Raw genomic sequence first — 24045 nt, 5'->3', positions numbered from 1 at the left:
CTCTTATTTTATTTCAATAGATGGATTTGTTATTGATTATTAATTTAGTGTTCTCTTACTAGATCATGAGGTTTCTGAGGAGAGGGATTATTTCTGTCTTTTTCTCCAAAATTTGTTCATTGAACACTGTATACTATGCCATTACACAAATATATCATATTCTTATCCATTGTATTTTTAAAAATTAAACTACAGTTGACTTACAATGCTATATTCATCTCAGGAATACCTTTCATCACTTTAATTACATCATGCCATTCTTTTCTGGCCTGCAGATTTTCTGATGAAAAATCAGCTGATAGCCTTATGGGATCCCCATGTATGTGACTAATTGATTTCCTTTTGTTGCCCTCAAAATTCTTTCTTAACTTTTGCCATTTTAATTATGTCTTGGTATGGATTTCTTTGGGTTCATCTTGTTTTGGACTCTTTATGTTACCTGGAAAATCCCACGGATGGAGAAGCCTGGTAGGCTGCAGTCCCTGGAGTCACTGAGAGTTGGACACGATTGAGTGACTTCACTTTCACTTTTCACTTTCATGCATTGGAGAAGGAAATGGAAACCCACTCCAGTATTCTTGCCTAGAGAATCCCAGGGACGGGGGAGCCTGGTGGGCTGCTGTCTATGGGGTCGCACAGAGTCAGACACAACTGAAGCGACTTAGCAGCAGCAGCAGCAGCATGTTACCTGGACCTGGATGCTTGTTTCCTTCTTAGGGAAGTTTTCAGCTATTATTTCTTCAAATACTACTTCTATCCTTTCTCTCTTCTCCTTCTGGGACACCTATAACGCAAATGTTAGTACACTTCATGTTGTCCCAAACGTCCCTTAAACTATCCTCATTTTTTAAAATTATTTTTATTTTTCCTGTTTGGCTTAGGTGATTATTACTACTCTGTCTTCCATATCACTTACCCATTCTTCAGTATCATCTACTCTACCAGTGACTCCCTCCAATGTATACTTCATTGCTGTTATTGTATTCTTCAACTCTTATTGGTTCTTTTTTATAATTTCTAACTCTTTGTTCAAGTTCTCATTTGTTCATCTATTCTTAGCCTGAGTTTGGTAAGCATCTTTACAATCATTACCTTAAACTCTTTCTCGGGTAGATTGTTTATCTTCATTTCATTTAGGTCTTTTTCTTCAGTTTTGTCATGTTCTTTTGTTTGAAACATACTCCTCTGTCTCCTGAATTTGCCTAAGTCTCTAAGTTTACTCCTGTGTATTATGTAGTTGGTTACAACTCCCAATCTTGGAGAAGTGATTTGTCCTAAGGAAGCCCAGCAGCATGTTCCCCTTCGATCACCGGGGTCAGATTCTCCAAGAGTGTCCCCTGTATGGGCTGCATGAGCCCTTTTATTGTAGCAAGGCTGGGTGTTGCAGATGTGCCGGTACTTGGGGCTAACCCGGGCGCTAACAGGCTAGAGGGAGAATTCCAAAAAAGCAACCACCAGGGCCTGCGTCAGCATGGTAGAGAGAGATAATGAAAACAGCTGCCACAAGCATGTCAGTTCCCAAGGGGAGTCCCAGCTGCCCCCTGTTTCTCCACAAGACTCTCTAAGATCAGCAAGTATGTCTGACCCAGACTCCTTTTAAACTGCAGCTTCTGAATAGGGACTTGGAGCAAGTAAGTTTTTGCACATGCCCTTTAAGGATGGCCCTCCAGCCTCTAGTTCTAAACATAGGCCCCACTGGTTTTCAAAGCCAGACATTCTGGGTGCTCATCTTCCCAGTGCAGGACCAGGCTGGTGACCTCAGTGTGGGACTGGGACACCTGGCTCCCCAGGTAGGACCTCCACAGTTGATTTTCCTCCTGCTTGTGAGTCACCATGCCAAGAATGTGAATCCTGACAGCTAGTGTCTCCACCCTTCTGTCTGTCAAGTTGTGGTTCTTTATGTCTTTTCTACTAGCCTTCAGGTCATTCTCAGAGATAGTTGCCCTACTCAGCAGTGTAATTCAGGTGTGACAGGGGGTGAACTTGGGATCTTCCTATTCTGCCATCTTGACCCCTCTCTGTCCCCATTTCTGTTTTGTTGACCAGGGCAATCTAGATTTTAGTACATTACTTGACATACTGCTTTATGTATTTGTAGACAGACAAGCCTGTGTGCTTTCTCATACAAAGTATCAAATAGAACTTCAAAGCTACATCATTAAAAAACACAATCTAGTTTACAGAGATAGTAATTGTTTGGGGGAGGGTGGGAACTGGTTAGTTTTTGTTTGTTTTCTTTTCATTCATTTCATCCAGTTATTAGTTTTTTATGTTTTCCTTTCTAACCCTAGTATATTTTCAAGAATTGTGGAGTCAATTGCAATGCATCATTTTAAGAAACATAGAATCATTAATTTCATCTGAAGACATTAGCATGTTTTATTAAATAAATGCCTGCTTCTTAGATTTCAGTATTCTGCAATTCAGTTCCTTAGGAAAAACAAGGGAGGATACAGGTTTATTTGCAGTTTTAAGAGACCTAATAACGCCACCTGCTGGACAAAATGTCAGAATACGATTTGAAGCCGTTAAATCCTAAAACTTCGAAATCAATTTGCTTCCATTAATCAGGGAAAAATTTGTTATTTTACCATAGGAGTGTTTGTAAATATAATTAAGTTTATAAGAGGTTCTTTGATGCTTTTAAAAAAGGTAGGGATAAAATTTTTCTTTTTTTAGGATAAAGTCATTTTGGGAACTGATTACCCCTTCCCACTAGGTGAGTTGGAACCTGGGAAACTGATAGAATCCATGGGAGAATTTGATGCAGAAACCAAGGTACGTGCCTTTTACTTCATGATCTTATTCCTGAATTTTCCTGATCTAACCGTGTTTGGTTTCAGAGCACTTTGATACGGGATAGCAAAGGACAGAGAAATTGTTGCACTTAGTATTTCTAGAACTGTTGCTTGATCTTTAGAATCGGCTGATCTATTAAAGAACAAAGGAAAGTTAAAAAGCTGGAAGTGAACCTAGTACAACTAATTCATAAAGACAAGAAAGAAAACGATAAAGAAGCATATTATAATAATATATTTAGATTTGCACGTTAGATGAATAAGAAAACATGTTTCTATTATAAATCTACCAATCTCCAAAGTTGTAATGATTCTAGTAATTTGGATATCTAGACTCAAGTCTTGATTAACAGGACTCAATGATGCAGAACCCTCAAGCAACTGGATTTTTGTTTTTCATTCAGCATGTGACTTTTAGGGTGGCTAAATGTGTCTTAATGCTGACACTTCCTATTCTGCCCCTTAGGTTCCTGAAACAAAATGAGCTTAAAATGAGGCACTGTGTCCCCAGATTTCCTCTCCTTTGCCATCCCCTTCACATCCCATGGGCTTCTCTGGTGGCTCAGACGGTAAAGAGCCCACCTTCAATGCTGGTTTGATCCCTGGGTCAGGAAGAACCTCTGAAGAAGGAAATTTCTACCCACTCCAGTATTCTTGTCTGGAGAATTCCATGGATGGAGGAGCCTAGCAGGCTACAATCCATGGAGTTGCAAAGAGTCAGACATGAGTGAGCAACTAACATTTTGACTTTCCCATCCTACAGTGGTGAAGAATCCACCTGCCAGTGCAGGAGACAAAGGAGACAAGAATCAGACCAACTGAGCATGCAAATCCCATTCCACACCCGCTCACGATGAAACAAGTTCTTCCTAAGACTTCACCACTAGGGGCCAGGGATGCCAAAATGAAAACACGGAGATGTAAATCCTTAAAAAATTTTACAAAAGTCTCAGTCATAACCCTTTTGTATGAGACTTGACTCTCTTCTAAACTAGGATCCAAAAGTTCTCTTCAACTCTAATTCTTTACTCTAATTGTTAGGGATACAGCTCATCACATCTTCTTAGACACTTGAAGCACATTAACAGATGCCAAGAAGAGGACATTTTGATATATACTAGTCACAAGTTATTAACTGGGAAACCTTGGACTGCTTTAAACAAGAAGTGTCTCCTTTGGCACTTACCCACCTTAAGGAACTAAAAATCCTGAATTGTTAAACGGTAGTGGTGGTTTAGTCACCAAGTCGTGTCCTACTCTTGCAACCCCATGGACTGTAGCCCACCAGGCTCCTCTGTCCATGGGATTCTCCAGGAAAGAATACTGGAATGGGTTGCCATTTCCTTCTCCAGGGGATCTTCCTGACCCAGGAAATTAACCCAGGTCTCCTGCATTGCAGGCAGATTCTTTACCAACTGAGCTCATATAATTGTTAAATATATACTTATTAAAGTAGAAAGCAATACTAAGATTTTCTCTACTTTTTATATTAAGAGTTGAAAATGAAAAACTACCTATAACATTAATGAAAATTAAACTAAAACCAGACTGCCCCAAGTATCCTGTTGTTATTGTTCAGCTGCAAAGTTGTGTCCGACTCTGCGACCCATGGACTGCAGCATGCCAGGCTTCCCTGTCCTTCGCTGTTTCACAGAGTTTACTCAAACTCCATGTCAAATATCCTGATTAAGACTTTAGCGGAATAATAATAATTACTATTATATGCCTTTTGTTATTTAATTTTACGTCTATCACTTTCGAGTTTTCAGAAAATCTTGAATAAAAATTGCATGCAGTCATAAATACATGATATTCTGTAACGTTACATGTTACTCATCATAACATTGTAATAAAGACTAAAAACAATCTACAGGGGAATAGTTAAATAAATAATAGTATGTCTATACAATGGAGTCTATATAGCCATTCAGTTCAGTTCAGTTCAGTCGCTCAGTCGTGTCTGACTCTTTGTGACCCCATGAATAGCAGCAAGCCAGGCCTCCCTGTCCATCACCAACTCCTGGAGTTTACTCAAATTCATGTCCATCAGGTCAGTATAGCCATTAAAAAGTATTAAAAATCAATTTCTAAGATATATTAAGAAAGGTACCAAAAATGCACATACTTTCATTTGTAAATAGCTCACTATCCATTTGTGAAAAAAATTATAAACCTACATATAAGAATTTGCTTATATATGAATAAAATATCTCTGGAAGAACAGATAAGAAACTTATAAGTCTGGGAAGAAAAAGTAGTGGTTGGGCAGTACTAGTAAAAGGAAACACATTTCTTATCTTTTGAATTTTGAGCCACATGAAGGTAAAATTTCACTTAAAATTTTTTAATGAAATAAATAAATCCATTTGATGAGCACAACAACACTGGGAGATAGGTAAATGCATTCCACCAGGCAGATGCAGAGGAGGAAAATGAGACTTGGGTGTTAAGTGATTTGCCAAAGGGATATAATTGCTGGATTATAGCACATAAACTCAACTCCAAATCTCCTAACTCCAGGATCAGGTCTCTATCCAATACACCAAAATGTATCACCTTCAAAGGATACTTGGTACCAACATATTTTAAAAAGTAAAGTAAATAGTTTTTCAGAGCAGCAGCCATTATTTCTGAAGTCTTCCTTTACAGAAGGATGACCCAGGGTGAATCACGGAAGAACCCCAAGTAAGAGCTCCTTGCCTCAAATTACCCACTCTGCAAGCCTATGTGAGAACCCTGACGTGGTCAGGATACACAGATACACACTAATGGTATGGATGTTACACAACCCCATACATGTTTCCTTCTACTCTCAGCTGCATGCCTGTCCTTTGCAAGCTAGACATATATCAATTAGGGTATCACAAAGTTAACTCTCAAATCACAGCTTTTTCTGTGGAGCAGATCTAACCTATAGCTGGGGAGAAGGTGAAAAAAACTTGGCAGTCTTTTTCTCATGTGAAATTTATCAATGTACATAGTTGTACAATATTCTGAGACTCTTATTCAGGGTCATGTGAAAGGACAACACATATACAGAGAAGGTAGTGGTACCTAAGCTATACCTTTTCTCTGTATTTGACTCCAAGTAATTCTTAAAACTCATTGAAGGGTCCTGTAGAAGTTACCAAAGAAGTCATTTTCCTAGGAGGGTTTTCCTTGTTAAAAGTCTCCTCCCCTCCTTCTACAACCAAATTTCAAAGTTAGATTTCAAATAAAGGGACAAAGGGCGAATTAGAGAAGGCAGTCAAAAGGTATGCATTTCCAGTTACAAGATAAATAAGTACTAGGATTGTAATCTTCTTATGCTCATTCAGTCGTGTCCGACTCTTTTGTGACCTCATGTACTGCAGCCCACCAGGCTTCTCTGCCCATGGGATTTCCCAGGCAAGAATACAAGAGTGGGTTGCCATTTCCTTCTTCAGTGGCTCTTCCAAATCCAGGGATTGAACCCATATCTTCTGCATTGACAGGCAAATTCTCTACCACTGAGCCACCAGGACTGTAATATACAACACAATAAATATAATTAACACTGCTATATGTACATATGAAAGTTATTAAGAGACTAAATACTAAGACTTCTTATCCCAAGAGAAAAAAATATTTTTTCTATTTCTTTAATGTTGTGTCCATATGAGATGATGGATACCCACTAAACTTATTATGGTATTCATTTCATGATGTATACAAGTCAGATCATTATGTTGTACTTTTTTTTTTTACTTCTATGTTATTTTATTTTTAAAACTTTATTGTCATAATTTTTTAAATTTATTTTTTTAATTGAAGGATAACTTGTTCTACATCGTAAACTTATACAGTGTTGTATATTAATCATATCTCAATAAAACTGAAAGAAAAAAAGAACATTCCTTTTGGGGGCTGAATATTCCATTTATGTGTATACCGCGTTTAAAAGCCTACTCATCTGTTGATGTATACTTGTGCTGTTTCTTTCAGCTGCTATGCAGAGTACTATTATGAACATTCCCTTTCAAGTATCTGTTTGATACTTTTAAAAATTCTGTTGGATATATTTAGGAGCGGAATTGTTGGGTCATAATATAATTCTGTTTATAATATGCTTAAACTTATCATTGTACTATTTAATATAAAATTCATTTGCAGAAATATTTCATTAGAAACTGCTACTATTAAAAAATATAAAATTATACATTTTCTACATTAGCTATAATGAAAATAATACATTATTTACATGTTCAAAAATTTAAAACCTCTACCATGTTTTGTTGATGATTGTCAACATATTTGAGAAGTAGAGAAAATAATAAAGCACAAATATACCACCTGTCATTCATTTTTTGCTTTTAAAATATTGTTCAAGACAAATATATGAATATAATTTTTAAAATAGTGTGGCAAAACATGGGTCAAGAGATCATTGTTTAAACACCTAGTATTCTTCTCTCACATTGGGGAACTGAGTTTTTAAAAACCTGAAGACAGTTAGTAAGTACTTTAAAACAGCCATTAAATAATGCTTTAAAGTAAAACCTTTTCTTTTCTTTTTCAGGATAAACTCAAAGCTGGCAATGCCCTAGAATTTTTGGGTCTTGAAAGGAAACAATTTGAATGACTGAATTTATTACAAAGGCAAATTTCAAGAAGACCTTTTACTTTTGCTTTTAAATACGTATCACATATGCATTATTGAAATCCTATTTTGAACTCTTTTATCCAGAAATAGAATATATTCAAATACCCTAAACTATTCATAACAAAAATGATTCTCATGTTTTTATCCTGAAAAACAGTACATTATTTCATGTACAAATCAAAAATTATTTTCCTACAGCCTTTAAAATTAATGGCAGAAATAAAAAGCAAAATGCCATTAATGATTCATATGAAAAAAATAACAGATTCATCCTAGAGGGTTCATGTAGGTTCTCTACCTTGAGCAAATATTTGTTCAGTTCAGTTCAGTTCAGTCGCTCAGTCGTGTCCGACTCTTTGAGACCCCATGAATCCCAGCACTCCAGGCCTCCCTATCCATCACCAACTCCCAGAGTTCAACTCTCAGACTCACTTCCATCGAGTCGGTGATGCCATCCAACCATCTCATCCTCTGTCGTCCCCTTCTCCTCCTGCCCCCAATCCCTCCTAGCATCAGAGTCTTTTCCAATGAGTCAGCTCTTCGCATGAGGTGGCCAAAGTACTGGAGTTTCAGCTTTAGCATCATTCCTTCCAAAGAAATCCCAGGGCTGATCTTCTTCAGAATGGACTGGTTAATAGGTTCCAAATAACCTATTTTTATTCACTTTAAATACCTTCCATTAGCTCAGAAGTGGGCTGGGAATGCTTTAGAGTCCAAAAAATATATATATACATACACATTTTCCATAATCTCTAGGAACTTACAGCCCAATTAAGGAGGCAAAATACATGTTTGTGGAATAATTACTAAGCAATAAAAAACGCATGTCACAGAATTTCAGTTAAGAAAAATTCATTTGATTCCAACTTTGGGCACATCTTCACAGAAGCTGGAACTCGAGATGAGTCTATAAAAATGAATAAAGCATGTTAAGAGTTGCAAGATGGTAAATAGGAAGGCAAAACAGTGGGAACATAGTTTCCATATGAATAAGAACTTATCTATTCTGGAGAGAAGTTTCAGTATGTAATTTATTTTTACCAGAAACTCTTTCCATTTGAAATACTGAGCAGACTGTGTAAAGCAAGCTGTGGAGGTTGAGCAGGGCAATACCAGGGTAGCCTGTTATACTGACTGCATTTCTATTTGTTCTACCTGGTCTGCTGAAGATGAACTTGGTTCTGGGAGGGGTGATGAACATCTGCGGTTCATGTACCTCTGGCTGAATTCTAAAACGTAATTTTTCAAAATTACCCACTTGCTCTAATTGTGGTTTTCTGGCTTGTTTTTTGTTTTTGTGTGGGGTTTTTTGGCCTCGCCATGGCATGAGGGATCTTAGTTCCCTGACAAGGGGTTGAATCCATGCCCCATGCAGTGGAAACACAGTCTTAACCACTGGACCACCAGGGAAGTCCCATCCTCTTGATTCATTCATACTTCTTTTCCCTCCTATTAGTCAAGAGTTGAGTATGACATGTAAATTGTACTGATTTAATCTTTGCTAAACTACACTCATCTTATTATTTTCTTTATTTTAGTCTATAACTCCATTTCCTTCTTGCTTCTCCTGTTGCTTTCTAAGACTTTACCCACCCAACACTTTGCTTGTTACTCCAGTCTGCTTTAAAAGAAAAAGTTGAGTCAAACAGCAACATGAAGCATATGTTATTATTTTTCACTTCCCCATTCTTTAGGGGAAAATGTCTTGTTTCTTTTTAAATATTCCGTATTTGAGCACTTTAAACACAGTGTTTGATGACTGCTTTATTATGAAAAGCAACCATAAATACATAGTTTAAATAGATTTGGGGTATATTCATATTCACAGAGTACTTATGTGATATGCCAGGGTTGTAAGGCAGTTCCACACACTGGGGACATAGAAAGTTAACAAAAAGGATAAAATCTGTTCTCTGATGAAACCTATAACCTGTAGGTAAGAAACTGTAAATAAATAAAGGAGGGAGGACAAAGAAAGGAGAAATGGAGAGCAAGAGAGAAGGAGGAGGAAGGAAAGGAGGAAGGGAGGAAACTTTTCTTATACTGATAAACATTATGCACAAATTAAAACAAGAAGATGTACAGAATGACTCGGGGAAGGATGCGAGATAAAACATTAAGTTGTAGGGCCAGAGAATACCTGTTTAAAGAGGACTTTGAACTAAGACTTGAGTAACAGAAAGAAATGGCCATGGAGAAGAGTATTCTGGGGAAGGGCTAGAGCAGCAAAGGCTCTGAGGCAGAAAAGAGCTGGGGCAGAGCTTGTGAGCAAGGGAGAAACAGGGATGAAACTGAAAAGCTGGCCAGAGAAGTAAGCTGTGGTCGAGAGTTTAGATTTTCATATTAAGTTTTTTAGTAAGCCAGTGGAGTTTTTAAAATAGGTTTGTGACATGCTCTGTCTTATGTTTTTGGAAAATCCCATGGATGGAGGAGCCTGGTAGGCTGCAGTCCATGGGGTCGCTAAGAGTCGGACACGACTGAGCGACTTCACTTTCACTTTTCACTTTCATGCATTGGAGAAGGACATGGCAACCCACTCCAGTGTTCTTGCTTGGAGAATCCCAGAGACGAGGGAGCCTGGTGGGCTGCCGTCTATGGGGTAGCACAGAGTCGGACATGACTGAAGCGACTTAGGAGCAGCAGCAGCAGCAGAGAATTATTTTAAGGCGTCAAGAAACGATGGAGACTTGGGCAAGAGTAGTAGAACAGGGACAGTGACATGGGGTTGTAGGGAGAAGCAACAGCACTTGATAAATGTGAGGACAAGGGCAAATGGGAAGAAAAAAATCAAGGCTGATTCCCAGGTGTCTGTGTGTGTGTGCACCATAGTTTGTTCAGTCTCTTACATTTGGACATTATACGTAATTTCCAATATTTTGCAATTACAAATAATGCTGCAATAAAATTAGGTACATTTGTCATATCACACATAAGGATAACTCCAAAATAGATTCGATCAAAGATTTAACTCTAAGATAAGGTGAAACTATGCAGACACTAGAAAAGATGAGAAACTTCCTCTTTAAACCAAATATAAAGAAGGGCTTTCTAATGATGTCCTTTCTGTGCAGTAATTCTAGGGACATTTAGCCTCTGTAATGTAGCTAAGGCTATTAAACTCATCCATACTTTAGACAGGTGCCTTGACTCCTAGTTTTTTTCACTTGAGCATCTGGGTTGATTTCTTTTACCATCGTGAGGAAGACTGACAAAAACAGGTTTGGGAAGAAAGAGAATCAATAGCTCTGCTGTTGGCTGCTGCTGCTGCTGCTGCTACTAAGTCACTTCAGTCATGTCCGACTCTGTGTGACCCCATAGACGGCAGCCCACCAGGCTCCCCCGTCCCTGGGATTCTCCAGGCAAGAACACTGGAGTGGGTTGCCATCCTTCTCCAATGCATGAAAGTGAAAAGTGAAAGGGAAGTCGCTCAGTCATGTCTGACTCTTCATGACCCCATGGACTGCAGCCTACCAGGCTCCTCCGTCCATGAGATTTTCCAGGCAAGAGCACTGGAGTCGGGTGCCATCGCCTTCTCCGTCTGCTGTTGGACTTACTATATTTCAGGTGTGTCTTAGACATTTGAGTAGGAGTGTCCATAAGCAGTTAGGTACACTATTTTGGGGAGTTAAAGAGGGAAGTTGGGAAAAGGGCATCAGTGTATAGAAAGTATTTAAAGAAATGAGACTGGATGAAATCACCAGGAGAAAAAGTAAAGCAGAGAACCAAAAGAACCTAAGACTAATTACTAGGATTCACCAGCACTGGACACTAAATAGTGCTCAGTGAAGTAGGAAGAAAACCAGAAAAAAATGTATTCAGAAGCAAGGGGGAGACAATGTTTCAAGAAGGCCTAATAGCTTTAGGCATTAAAAAAGAAAAAATATAAAATACTATGGTACTGGGCTTCTTTGGTGGTACAGGAGCTAAGAATCTGCCTTGCAATGCAGGGGACACAGGTTGGATACCTAGTCTGGAAAGATCTCAATGCTTCAGAGCAACTAAGCCCATGAGTCACAACTACTGAAGCCCTTGCACCTTAGAGCCCATGCTCCACAACAAGAGAAGTCACTGCAATGAGAAGCCCATGCACCACAGCAAAGAGTAGCCCCCGCTCACCACAACTAGAGAAAGCCCATGCACAACAATGAAGACCCAGTGCAGCCAAAACTAAGGTTTTAAAAAAATCTTTTCACTACATTGGTACTTAGTACTTGGGGGCAGAATCATATGCTCTCAGTATAACTCAATCCCTTTATCTCAAAATAGTTCCAGTTCCTATAGTCCCAATACTGATCAGTGGCATCACCCAGTCACTTAAATTTTCTCCTTCACCCACATCAAACCTGACATTAAGTCTGATAGATTCTGCCATTTTTATATCTTTCACTTCTTATCTATTCTGTCTTCCCTAATGCTTCCAACTAGATTCAGGTCCTCAACTCTCATCAAGATTATTGATATTATCTCTTATGTATATCCCTGTTTCTTGGCTTAGTCTGGCATAATCCACTTTCCACCCTATGGCCAGAAAAAATTTTCCAAGCATGTATCTGATAGCATTGCTCTTTCTCTAGCTCTCTTTAAAATTCCTCAGGACCTAGAATGATGGTTTTCTAGGCTTTGAGATGTCATTAATCAGTATCGTCCACTTTTAAAAGTTGTACTGATATTGCTAATAGCAGACACTTCTCAATTTGAATTGCATTTGCTATCTTCCCACTAGACTGGAACTTTCTTGAGAGCAGAAACTATGACCTAATTCATTTGCATTCAACAGTATTTACTGAGGGTACACTATGTACACTAGCTGCTGGGATAATATAAGTAAAAACAAACATGGTTCCTGCCCTCAACTGCGCTTATAATCTAGTTAGGGAGACAGGTATCAAACAAGCAACAAATTAATGTAAAATTGCTACTGTGACAAGAGCTAGGAAGGAGACACACATAGTGTATAGAGAGCTTAAAATACGGGACATGAGCCCATTAGAGTTAGGGAGAGAATTTTCAGAACTGTTGCTTCAGCTGGGTTCTGAAGACCAGACAACAGCTGAAAAGTAGAGAGGCAAAGAGGAAAGGGAAGAGCAGAGAGGGAAGAGCACAGATGAAAGCCTTGTGGCAGGAGAGAACACAGCAGGAAAGGATACCCCTGGGGCTGGAGGTGAGAAAGCAAGCCCTTCTTGGTACAGAGACAAGATCACATGGGGCCATACACTGGTTTGAGGAATTTGATCTATCAAAAGGCTGTGAGGTTTTTAATTAGGATATGTCAGGGAAAGTTTAACAGTAGGATTCCTGTGTGCTGTTTCCTGTCTCTCTTGAGTCCTCTGTTCCTTATCTGTTCCTGTCAGGAACAAGCGGAGTGGCAAGCCGCTCCCAGGACTGAGATCAAAGAGATGGGATGCTTGCATAGGATTTCCTTCATTAGCTTCTCCATATGGCGAAAGGGATGGTTTATGATCCTCTTTTGATATGGATTGTCTTTTGGCTTTACGGCCTCTGTTACTCCTTGTTTCCTTGGTAACTTGTAAAGTCTGGTCTTTTGATCTTTATCTGAAGAAGCTACCTTGTAATAAGGTATATATACTCACACAGAGTTCAATAAAGGACCCTTGTTCCACTAGAGACTTGGGTTCCCGTGTCCTTCTTCATCTTTTTCTCTTTCTCTGTCTCTCTTTCTGGCTGATTCTCTGGAGCGTGGAGCCTGCCAAGCTCATTTTCCTGCCCAGGCTTTCAAGACCTCTCAAGACCTTTTGAGAGGGTGCCCTGTGCCTACGTGAACAGTACAAGCCTTGTCCTGGGGTTTTATTGGCTTTCTGCATAACCCAGGGAATATTAGCCTCTTTCCTTCTTTCACTTTCTTATCATTGACTCCAGACCACCAGGTTCCAGTCCATTAAAGGACCGCAACAAGGATATAACTAGTTGAAATTTGAAAAGACTCTCCTGGCCCTAAAACGGCACTTCAGTTCAGTTCAGTCGCTCAGTTGTGTCCAACTTTTTACAACCCCATAGGCAGCATGCCAGGCCTCCCTGTCCATCACCAACTCCCAGAGTTCACTCAGACTCACATCCATCGAGTCAGTGATGCCATCCAGCCATCTCATCCTCTGTCGTCCCTTTCTCCTCCTGCCCCCAATCCCTCCCAGCATCAGAGTCTTTTCCAATGAGTCAACTCTTCACATGAGGTGGCCAAAGTACTGGAGTTTCAGCTTCAGCATCATTCCCTCCAAAGAAATCCCAGGGCTGATCTCCTTCAGAATAGACTGGTTGGCTCTCCTTGCAGTCCAAGGGACTCTCAAGAGTCTTCTCCAACACCACAGTGCAAAAGCATCAATTCTTTGGCACTTATCACACCCAAAATCTCAAAAATCTCTCAAGAAAATCCCCCTTTTAGGCTTTTATCTCCCTTCTTATCTAGTATATGTACTTCGCCAAAACATACCCCTGGAGGGAAAAAAAAATCCCACCACCATCAGATTCCAAAGGACAACTCTTCATAGTCATCCAAGTATTTCTCTTCCTTGGACTGGACCCTTCTCCAAATTTTCTATCTCCCCTATAAAGGAAGCCAGTTCTAATTCAACCCAATATTTATTACCCAACCAGCAAACGTACACCTATATTCATCAAAAAGAATGACACAAATGAATTTACAAAACAGAAACTCACAGACCTAGAAAACAAACTTATGGTTACCAAAGGGGAGAGGGATAGGTTGGGAGATCGGGACTGACACATACACACTATTGTATACTAAACAGATAACCAACAAAGACCTACTGTATAGCACAGGAAACTATATTCAATATTTTGTAATACCCTATAAGGGAAAATAATATGAAAATGAATATATAAATATAAATAAAATATTATATATAAATAAAATGTTGTTGTTTAGTTGCAACATTGTATTTTACTTAGGACTCTTTTGCAGCCCCATGGACTGTAGCCTGCCAGTCTCCTCTGTCCATGTGATTTCCCAGGCAAGAATACCCATGGAGTGGGTTGCCATGCCCTTCTCCAGAGGATCTTCCTGACCCAGAGATCAAACCCATGTCTCCTGCATTGGCAGGCACATTCTTTACCTGGGAGGCCCAAAATAAATACATACAAACATAAATAAATATTTATTTATTTAAAGGTGATTGGGTAGACCAAAGTTTGTTCAGGTTTTTCCATAACATCTTATGGGAAAATCTGAACAAATATTTTGGCCAACCCAATATATAGCTGAATCACTGTGATGGACACTTGAAACTAATCAACTAACTAATCAGCTATAGTTGATATCATAAATCAACTATACTTCCATTTAAAATATATATATTCAATTACTTAAGATGAATTTAATTAAAATCAATACCAACTTCATATTTGCTTAGCTTACAACGATTCTGAGGCTTTTTCCAAATCAAAATTGGACAAAAGTGAATAGGTTTCCATTTCTGAATGTAAAACACTGCTCACTTTTATCAGATACCTAATAAAAAATTTTAAGTTCATTTTTGAGAAGTCAATCCACAAACATGGTAGAAGAGTCCAAAAGCATTAAATTCAATGTATGTCACCCAGAGGGAGCCAATTTTATCTGTTGCCTGTATATGTGTATTCTCATAAAGGTAATCTATAATTATACAAGTACTGACTATGCCAAAGCCTTTGACTGTGTGGATCACAATAAACTGGGGAAAATTCTGAAAGAGATGGGAATACCAGACCACTTGACCTGCCTCTTGAGAAACCTGTATGCAGGTCAGGAAGCAATAGTTAGAACTGGACATGCAACAACACACTGGTTCCAAATAGGAAAAGGAGTACATCAAGGCTGTATATTGTCACCCTGCTTATTTAACTTATATGCAGAGAATATCATGAGAAACGATGTGCTGGAAGAAGCACAAGCTGGAATCAGGATTGCCGGGAGAAATATCAATAACCTCAGATATGCAGATGACACCACCCTTATGGCAGAAAGTAAAGAGGAACTAAAAAGCCTCTTGATGAAAGTGAAAGAGGAGAGTGAAAAAGTTGGCTTAAAGCTCAACATTCAGAAAACTAAGATCATGGCATCTGGTTCCATCACTTCATGGGAAATAGATGGGAAACAGTGGAAACAGTGTCAGACTTTATTTTTCTGGGCTCCAAAATCACTGCAAATGGTGACTGCAGCCATGAAATTAAAAGACACTTACTCCTTGGAAGGAAAGAGTAACCCAGTAAGTAGTAAGTTATGACCAACCTAGATAGCATATTCAAAAGCAGAGACATTACTTTGCCAACAAAGGTCTGTCTAGTCAAGGCTACGGTTTTTCCAGTGGTCATGTATGGATGTTAGAGGTGGACTGTGAAGAAAGCTGAGCACTGAAGAATTGATGCTTTTGAACTGTGGTGTTGGAGAAGACTCTTGAGAGTCCCTTGGACTGCAAGAAGATCCAACCAGTCCATCCTAAAGGAGATCAGTCCTGGGTGTTCACTGGAAGGACTGATGCTAAAGCTGAAACTCCAGTACTTTGGCCACCTCATGCGAAGAGTTAACTCATTGGAAAAGAGCCTGATGCTGGGAGGGATTGGGGGCAGAAGAAGGGGACGACAGAGGATGAGATGGCTGGATGGCATCACTGACTCGATGGACATGAGTTTGGGTAAACTCTGGGAGTTGGTGACGGACAGGGAGGCCTGGAGTGCTGCAATTCATGGGGTCGTAAAGAGTCGGACACGACTGAGCAACTGAACTGAACTGAACTGAAGCTAGCTTAGGGCTTTTTAGATGGTGTGAGCAGTAAAGAACCCATCTGTGAATGCAAGAGACTTAAAAAATGTGGGTTCAGTCACTAGGTTGGGAAGATTCTCTGGAGGAGGGCATGTTAGCCACCCACTCTAGTATTCTTGCATGGAGAATCCCATGGACACAGGAGCCTGGAGGGCTCCAGTCTGGTCCACAGGGTCACAAAGAGTTGGATATGACTCCAGTGACTTAGCAAGCAAGCAAACTTCAGTTTGGATGTATTATAAAACTCTGTAGTTATATTCCCTTCCCCACCGATGTTGTATGTTTTTGATGTCACAATTTACATATTTTTATCTTGCATGTCTCTGAACAAGTTTTTGTAGTTATAGTTATTTTTACTACTTTGTCTTTTAATCTTCAAACTTTGAAAGTAATTAACCTATCACTTTTACAACTTTATTCTGATTTTTCCTACATAACTTACCAGTGGTATTTATCCTCTGTTTTCCTGCAGCCAATTAACACTCTTTTGTTCCAGCCTAAAGAAGTCCTTTTAACATTTCCTGTAAGGCCAGTCTAGTGGGAACGAACTCCATTACCTTTTGCTTGTCTGGAAAACTCTCTCCTTCAACTCCTAAGGATGGATTTTCTGGTAGAGTATTCTTGATTGGCAGCTTTTCTTCTTTCAGCATTTGATGCCTTCTTTTTAATAGGGGACTAGTATTTCATTGTATAGATATATCAAACTATTCAGTCCTCAAATCATGAATGGTCATGCTTCCAGTCTTTTAAAATTGCAAACTACTACTTAAATGATGTTGAAGTGAAGTGAAGTTGTTCAGTTGTGTCCGACTCTTTGCGACCCCACGGACTGTAACCTACCAGGCTCCTCTGTCCATGGGATTTTCCAGGCAATAGTACTGGAGTGGATTGCCATTTCCTTCTCCAGGGGATCTTCCCAACCCAGGGATCAAACCCAGGTCTCCTGCATTGTAGATAGACGCTTTACTGTCTGAGCCACCAGTGAAGTCCTTAAATGATGTTGAACATCTTTTCAAATGTTTATTTGCCATCTGTATCACTTCTTTGTTAAGTATCTGTTTAGATCCTTTGCCTTTTTTATTTTTAAGCCACTTAGCATGTGGGAGCCTAGTTACCTGTTGAGAAATGGCACTCATGTCCTCCTGCATTGGAAGTGCAGAGTCTTAACCACTGGACCACCAGAGAAGACCCCTCCTCCCTTTGCCCATTTAAAAATTGGGTTCTTTGTTTTCTTATTGAGCTTTAAGAGTTATTTGCATATTTGGAACACAAGTCCTTTATTAGAAAGTGTTTTGCAAAGACATTTTCCTTGTATTTTCACTCTCTTAACTGTCTTTCACAGAGCAGAAGTCTTTAATTTTAAAAGTCCAACTTAATTTTTTCTTTCATGGATCATCTTTTGGTGTTATATCTAAAAACTCACTGCCAAACAAGGTCACCTAGGTTTCCTCCTGTTATATTCCAGAATTTTTAAAGCTTTGCATTTGACATTTAGGGATATGATTTATTTAAAATTAATTTTTGTTAAAAGTGAGGTTTTTGAGATTTTGTGAGATTTGTGGGGGGTTTTTTTGCCAGATGGATGTCCATTGTTTCAGCACTATTTGTTGAAAAGATGATCTTTTCTCAATTTAAGTGCCTTTGCTCCTTTGTCAAAGATCAGTTGACCATATTTCTACAGGTCTATTTCTGGACTCCCTATTCTGCTCCACTGATGTATGTCTATTATTTTGCCAATATACACTGTCTTTCATACTGTAGCTTCGAAGTTAGGTAGAGAAGGCAATAGCACCCCACTCTAGTACTCTTGCCTGGAAAATCCCATGGACGGGGAGCCTGGTAGGCTGCAGTCCATGAGGTCACTAAGAGTTGGACACGACTGAGCGACTTCACTTTGTCTTTTCACTTTCACGCATTAGAGAAGGAAATGGCAACCCACTTCAGTATTCTTGCCTGGAGAATCCCAGGGAAGGGGGAGCCAGGTGGGCTGCCGTCTATGGGGTGGCACAGAGTTGGACACGACTGAAGCGACTTAGTAGTAGTAGTAGTAGAGCCCATTCCACTTCTTTGGTATTGTGTAGGCTACTTTGGGTCTTTTGTCTTTCCATATAAACTTTAGAATCAATTAGTACTTATCTATAAAGAACTTGATAAATTTTTTATTGAGATTGCATTGAATTTATAAATGAAGTTGGGAAGAACTGACATCTACTGATGTTAATTCTTGGAATCCATGAACTCACAATATCCTTCCACTCAGATCTACTTTTTTAATCACAGCTTTATAGTTTTCTATAAACAGATCCTGTACATATTTTAGATTCACACCTAAATGGTATTGTTTTTAGCTTCCAATATCAATTATACATGGGTGATACACAGGAAAGCAACTGACTCTTGTATATTATAATCCTGCTATAGTCACTTACTAGTTTCAGGTTTTTTTTAATACTCTTTAAGATTTTCTACATGAACAATTATGCTACTAGGAACAAAGTCAGTTTTCTTTCTTTCTTCCTGATCTGCTTACTTTGATTTCCTTTTCTTACAAGACTTCTATCTAGGACAACTTTGAAAGGAGTGATGAGATGGGAGTCATGCTTTAGTTGGAAAGTTTCTCACCATTAAGTATGATGCTAGCTCTAAGGCTGTATCAACTTGACTAAGTTGCAAAAGTTCTCTTACATTCCTAGTTTGTTAGAGCTTTTATCACGAATGAGCGTTCAAGGTACACACTTTTTAAGTGTTGCTTTCAGTCAATCTGCCCTGGAACTTCTAAGCAAGGTAGGTAAGAAAGTAAGTTATTTAGACAACCGTTCACGCCAGGTGACTACCAAAATACCTCAATACTATGTGTGACAGGGGGCCGGCAAAGCCAAGATAGATCAGTACACTGAGCATCGGAGCCCCAAAACGATGACAAAAGCCTGGAGATTTAATCAAGAACTCAATGAAAGTACCAGTTGCCTTTAGAAGTATGTCTTCCCGTGCTCTAATCTTTGGCAAATAGGAGCCTCGTGGGGTTACCGTTCAAGAGGTCGCCAAAGTCGGACAGGACTTAACAACAAAAATTTAAAACTTAGAAAATTATTCACACACAGTAGGCTTTGGGTCAAAGCCAGAGACGCACCCACTCCCAGGGTGGAGCTCTGCGGAATTTTCTTGCAGGGACAGGAGAAAGGGTTAATGAATAGTGTTACCATATTTAACACTGATAACTTTTTTCCTCAGCTGTTTTTACAACATCTGCTTCTCTTCAAACTTCTCTTTAAAATCACAGATTTTAAAAAACCACTACCGAAACGGACTGGAAACCTAGTTTGGAAATCAAGATACTCTGATTGCTAACTGGATAACCTTTGGCAGGCAATTAAACCCTCAGCCTGCGTAGTCGTGGAATTCAAACAAGATAATGTAGAGGAAAAGCACTGAAGTGCAGCACAAACGTGGAGCGTCATTTCTTCTGCACCCTTTCTCAGGTAGGTCCCTGCCAGAGCCACCCGTTGAGCTAAGGCTGTCCACCTACCACTTGAAAGTAGGGAGCCTACGATATTGCGCAGACCGATGCTGTGAAAAATAGAGGATGTGCCGAACGACTGCGACACAGAAAGGTTTTGTGGGTTTTTTTTAAGCGCTGCCAGACTCCAGATTCCAGCATCGCCGGGATTTGAGAGTTCACGCCCAGGACACAGGGCGCAGCCGCGTGCCCGCCTCTCCCGTCACCCGACCCGAAACCAGTCTCTCCCTTCCTCTCCACCACGCCCTTAGCCCAGCCAATCCTAGACCCGGCATGCACTGCGCCGACCTTTTCCTTCCAGCCGACCCCCACCTCTGGGCGCCTCCAAATGACAAGGGGCGCGGAGCATTGTGGTCCCGTGCGCGAGAGCGAGGATGGAGGCAGGAAAGAGAAAGCAAAAGGCTGGACGAGCCGATAGAGCGGTCCCCGCGCACGCGCACGCACGGCGACGGAGGTGAAAAGAGGCGGTGCCTGGTCTACGGCGAGCGGAGTGGGGCGGGGTCGCGCGGCCTTGGCGGGGAGTCCGCGAGCCCGGAGGGGCGGGGGGTGGGTGAGGGAGCGGGCGGAGGAGGAAGTGTCATGGCGTCGGGCCGTGGAGCTTCTTCTCGCTGGTTCTTTACTCGGGAACAGCTGGAGAACACGCCGAGCCGTCGCTGCGGAGTGGAGGCGGATAAAGAGCTCTCGTACCGCCAGCAGGCGGCCAACCTCATCCAGGAAATGGGACAGCGTCTCAATGTGTATCCTTTCTTATTCTTGGCCTTCCGCCGCTCACGCCCTGTCCCTCTCACTACTCGCCCGGTCGCCGGGCCTGGTGCCGCGCGAACATGGCGCCGTCGCCTCGGCCTTTGCTGGGCCTCGGCCGTGCCGTAAGGGAAGGCAGGTTCGGGTTCGGAAGGCCGCGAGCGACCGGCGGAGAGGTGGAGGAGGAGGGGAGACCGGGAATGCGGGCCGGGAGGCTGCGTTGTGTAATCTGTTTGGGGCCGCGCGTGGTGGCGGCGGGGGATGGGAGTGCCGCCCAGACGAGAGGGGACTTTTAGGGATTATGGCAGAAAAAAGGCGGTTGCTTCGACTTCTCGTCCGAGAAGGGCTTGCGAACTAGCTCTCAGCAAATTTGATGGCGGTTTTCTCGTACCTGGGGAGCGCACGGGAGGTCTTTATATTGACAAGGTTTTGTATGGGTGTGCGCTCGCCTGTTTTAACTCTGATTTGGGGTTTAGTCAGCCATAGCCATTGATCAATCCTTCCTGGGCTCGCTTAATTTCAATATTAGAGCGAAATGCTCGGCATTTGTTGTTACTGTTAGTATTACCATTTCGGTCTGGAGCCTTTTATAACCGCCAGCCCCCACCCCACCATCCTGTGGGTATTTATTTATTTACTTATTATTACAGTTTGGGGATTGGTTTTGAGTGAACGGGTGGCGTTGGAAAAGGACCGTAGATCGGATATTTTCCTTCAAAATTGTTTTGGAAAGAGATCTTGTTTTTCTCCAGTATTTCCTAAATGTTACGTTCCAGCTCTCAGCTTACAATAAACACTGCGATTGTTTATATGCACAGGTTTTACATGCACCATTCTTTCACCAAATTCAGTAGATACGTAAGTACTATTTTATTGCACTATTTTATTGTTTGTTTTTGCTGCAACCAAATTTTAAGGTACAATCGATACGTAGAAAGGAGTTGGTCGTGGATTTTACTACCGTATTTAGTGTTCCAAGTTAACAGTGAAGGTGAATGGCTTGATGAACATTTTGCTTCAAATGCGCGGTTTCTGGTTCGTTGGTTTGTTAGTTTTTTAATTTGGGATGACAAGCTGCCAGGCTCTGTGTCAGGCTCTGCCGGCTCTTTTGAGCTGAGAGATAAATCAGAAGCATTTATTTTCTCAAAGAGTGTTTATTACATTTGTATGAATTTAAGTTTTATGTTCCACGTTTAAACAATTTCAGGTAGTAATGTACAATGTGATGGGGAGACGCGGTCATCTGGACGCATATTGTTTCAAATAGTGGGAATTGGGCTTAGTGTAATTGCAGCGTTGTTTTGTAAGAATCCTTTGAGAGAACTATTTTGCTTTTTAGAAAAAGTATTTCGTTTGTTAACACAATTTAAGTTTTCAAACGTTATTTATCATAGTTTAGCATTAGTTGTCTACTTAAATTTTTGGTGATTTGAATTGTATCTTGCTTCAGACAAAACTATGTCGTGTGTGTGTATAATTAGTTTGAAGTGCATCTTACCTTGCAATACTAAGGTACTGATTTGGAACATATGCTGTAAATCTGTGTGTCACAAATTGAGTAGTGGCTTTTAGTTGCAATTTTAAATTATGAAACAGGGCTGTTGGATGTGTGCTCTTTTCAGCGAAATAAGCGTACTGTGTTGTACCTGTTAACAAAGAAAACTACATATCATTTAGAAATACTTAACTCTGAGGTAAATATTTTACCTTATTTCTCACCATGTTTTTTGCTCACAGCTATTATTTTAGAATGTTACTCTGAAAGGTATGTGGAAAAATTGACCATGGAAGACTTCACGCACGGATTGTTATTAGACCTTTTAAGAAAGCAGTTTTTGAAAAGGTTCTTTCTTTGAGTTGGAAGAAAGGAAAAGCTTCATAGTTTGGATTGATTCCTATATTAATCTCTTCTGATCGTAAATCTGACTTGGTTTATCAGATTGGCATATAGGTTTATCTTAGAAACAATATACATTTCTTATATACATTTTGGTCTCTTGCAGTCTCCATAGCTTCTACTTCTACTTCTCCATCTTTTAAATCTGTGTGATTCTTGTTCTGTTTTTATTTCCCTAGTTATTTCTTGTGCATAGAACTTAGATCGGTGATAGTGTTGGGAAGAGAGAGGAAACCTTTTTGATAGTAATATTTAGATTGAGAGAAATAGCAGTTTTATTTAAATTGTCTTCTAAGGCAGTAGTGAACTGATAAATACTAATATGAGTATGACTTAAGTAGCCCTGGAAAATACTGGTAGGAGTCAGTAGTTCTGGAAAATAGTTCTGGAAATTCTCTGTGTGGCTGCAGATGCCCATTTGCTTGCTTTTCTACTTCAGTAATGATTTCACTACAAGACTACACTTCTCATTTTGAACCGTCCCTCTTTCATAATTTGTCTCTGTGGCCTGTTTGGTATGCTTTAAAGCAAATGCTTACAGCCAAAATTCACAGCTGTAACTTTAAATTGACTGGTGAAGCCCAGGTCGCTGGCATTCTAACCCTTGTTAATTTATTTAAATGCCATCATTTAATAAGAAAGCCAAAGTACTCATTTTTATTACCCTACTTTCTGTCTTATGTGTATATAAAGGCAAACCTCAATGTTGTACAGAGTTGTTATTAGCAGAATAATTGAAATCTGATGTTTCTGTTTTGAGAAGTAAATTGCACTCTTCATTTCTAACCATTGTCTTTTTTACCTTTGCTATTGTATCAAAAGTGGTTTTAATATTTGTGTTGGTGCACTTGCAACATTTGCACAGCCTCACTCTTTTATCTTTTTTCCTATTCTTTTAGGGTGAAGGGGGTGGTCTCAAATTGAATGTGAGTCACTTTTAAATTCATATTCTGCCACATTATTGGGAAAAGTTTTCTTATAAGGCTATAATGGAATGTCATAGTAAACTTTAAGTCATTACAAAGTAAATTAAACACCATTTGGTCAATTAAACCAGAACAAGCTTAAATTTAAAGATGTTGGTGATAAAATATATCCGATTTTGTAATAAATATGCCTTCATTATACTAAAATATTTATGTGGCTTTATTTTTTCTCACATTGACAAATTTAAAAGTAAAAAATCCCCTAAAGGTCAGGTTGCTCTTGTGTTAAAAATCAGTGTCAACAGAGCTGTCTTTTATCATTATCAGTTTCTCTTTTTAGAAGGTTGGCTTGCTGTCAGCAGGAAATGAGTTTTTTACGTAACCTAATTACATAAATCTATCTTTTGCTCACTGGATGCAGTAAAATTTATGTAATTAAGATTAGTAATTGAAGAATGGCCTTGCTGGATCAAGCTCAAGATGAATCTAGTAAAGTGTATGAAAAAAAGCTCTGGAGCCAACAGTGCCTCCAAAGTATATCCTGTGGGAGAGCCTTGTCCCCTGTGTCAGTCATAGAGCACATATTGACTCAGCTTCTCCTAGAAACTCTGTTCATTAGTTTGTTTGGTTAGTCAAGCTTACAATGCACTTGTTTCTTGTATTAATTCCAAATCTTATGAGTTCTCTTAAGATGAAGTTGTAAAGAGCACATTCTTAGTATTTTTATTGGTCATTGTCTAGTTTCCTAGCATTTCTCCAGTTCGTGGGGTCA

General features: G+C 39.8%; 3 protein-coding genes across 17 annotated transcripts in view; 2 read left to right on the top strand and 1 right to left on the bottom strand.

Moving 5' to 3' along the window:
• ACMSD (aminocarboxymuconate semialdehyde decarboxylase) overlaps nt 1-13044 on the top strand; it is a 67275-nt gene extending 54231 nt beyond the window's left edge. For 2 of the 13 annotated variants that reach the window (XM_060410100.1, XM_042243946.2), the window contains 2 exons: nt 2680-2778; nt 3562-13044. In XM_060410100.1, the coding sequence (XP_060266083.1) occupies nt 2680-2778; nt 3562-3567 (105 nt within the window). In that variant the 3' untranslated portion in view covers nt 3568-13044. Of the gene's footprint in view, nt 1-2679 lie in introns of all 13 variants that reach the window. The other 11 variants (XM_060410103.1, XM_042243947.2, XM_060410098.1 and 8 more) reach the window with 9 other exon arrangements.
• LOC132659133 (craniofacial development protein 2-like) overlaps nt 1-20173 on the bottom strand; it is a 109804-nt gene extending 89631 nt beyond the window's left edge. Inside the window, exon 1 of the mRNA XM_060408828.1 lies at nt 20022-20173. The gene's annotated coding sequence lies outside the window, so the exon portion shown is untranslated. The remainder of the gene's footprint in view (nt 1-20021) is intronic.
• An 88-nt stretch (nt 20174-20261) lies between these two features.
• Nucleotides 20262-24045, top strand: part of CCNT2 (cyclin T2) — a 34131-nt gene continuing 30347 nt past the window's right edge. For 2 of the 3 annotated variants that reach the window (XM_012139105.5, XM_004004736.6), the window contains exons 1-2: nt 20262-20446; nt 21227-21308. In XM_012139105.5, coding sequence (XP_011994495.1) covers nt 20289-20446; nt 21227-21308 — 240 coding nt within the window. In that variant the 5' untranslated portion in view covers nt 20262-20288. Of the gene's footprint in view, nt 20447-21226; nt 21309-22192; nt 23274-24045 lie in introns of those variants that run through there. The other variant, XM_060410092.1, reaches the window with a different exon arrangement.

This window comes from Ovis aries, chromosome 2 (assembly GCF_016772045.2).
Source record: "Ovis aries strain OAR_USU_Benz2616 breed Rambouillet chromosome 2, ARS-UI_Ramb_v3.0, whole genome shotgun sequence".
NCBI classification, from domain to species: Eukaryota; Metazoa; Chordata; class Mammalia; order Artiodactyla; family Bovidae; genus Ovis; species Ovis aries.
The sequence above is the reverse complement of the archived record's forward strand: the minus strand, read 5'-3'. Positions and strand labels throughout refer to the sequence as shown.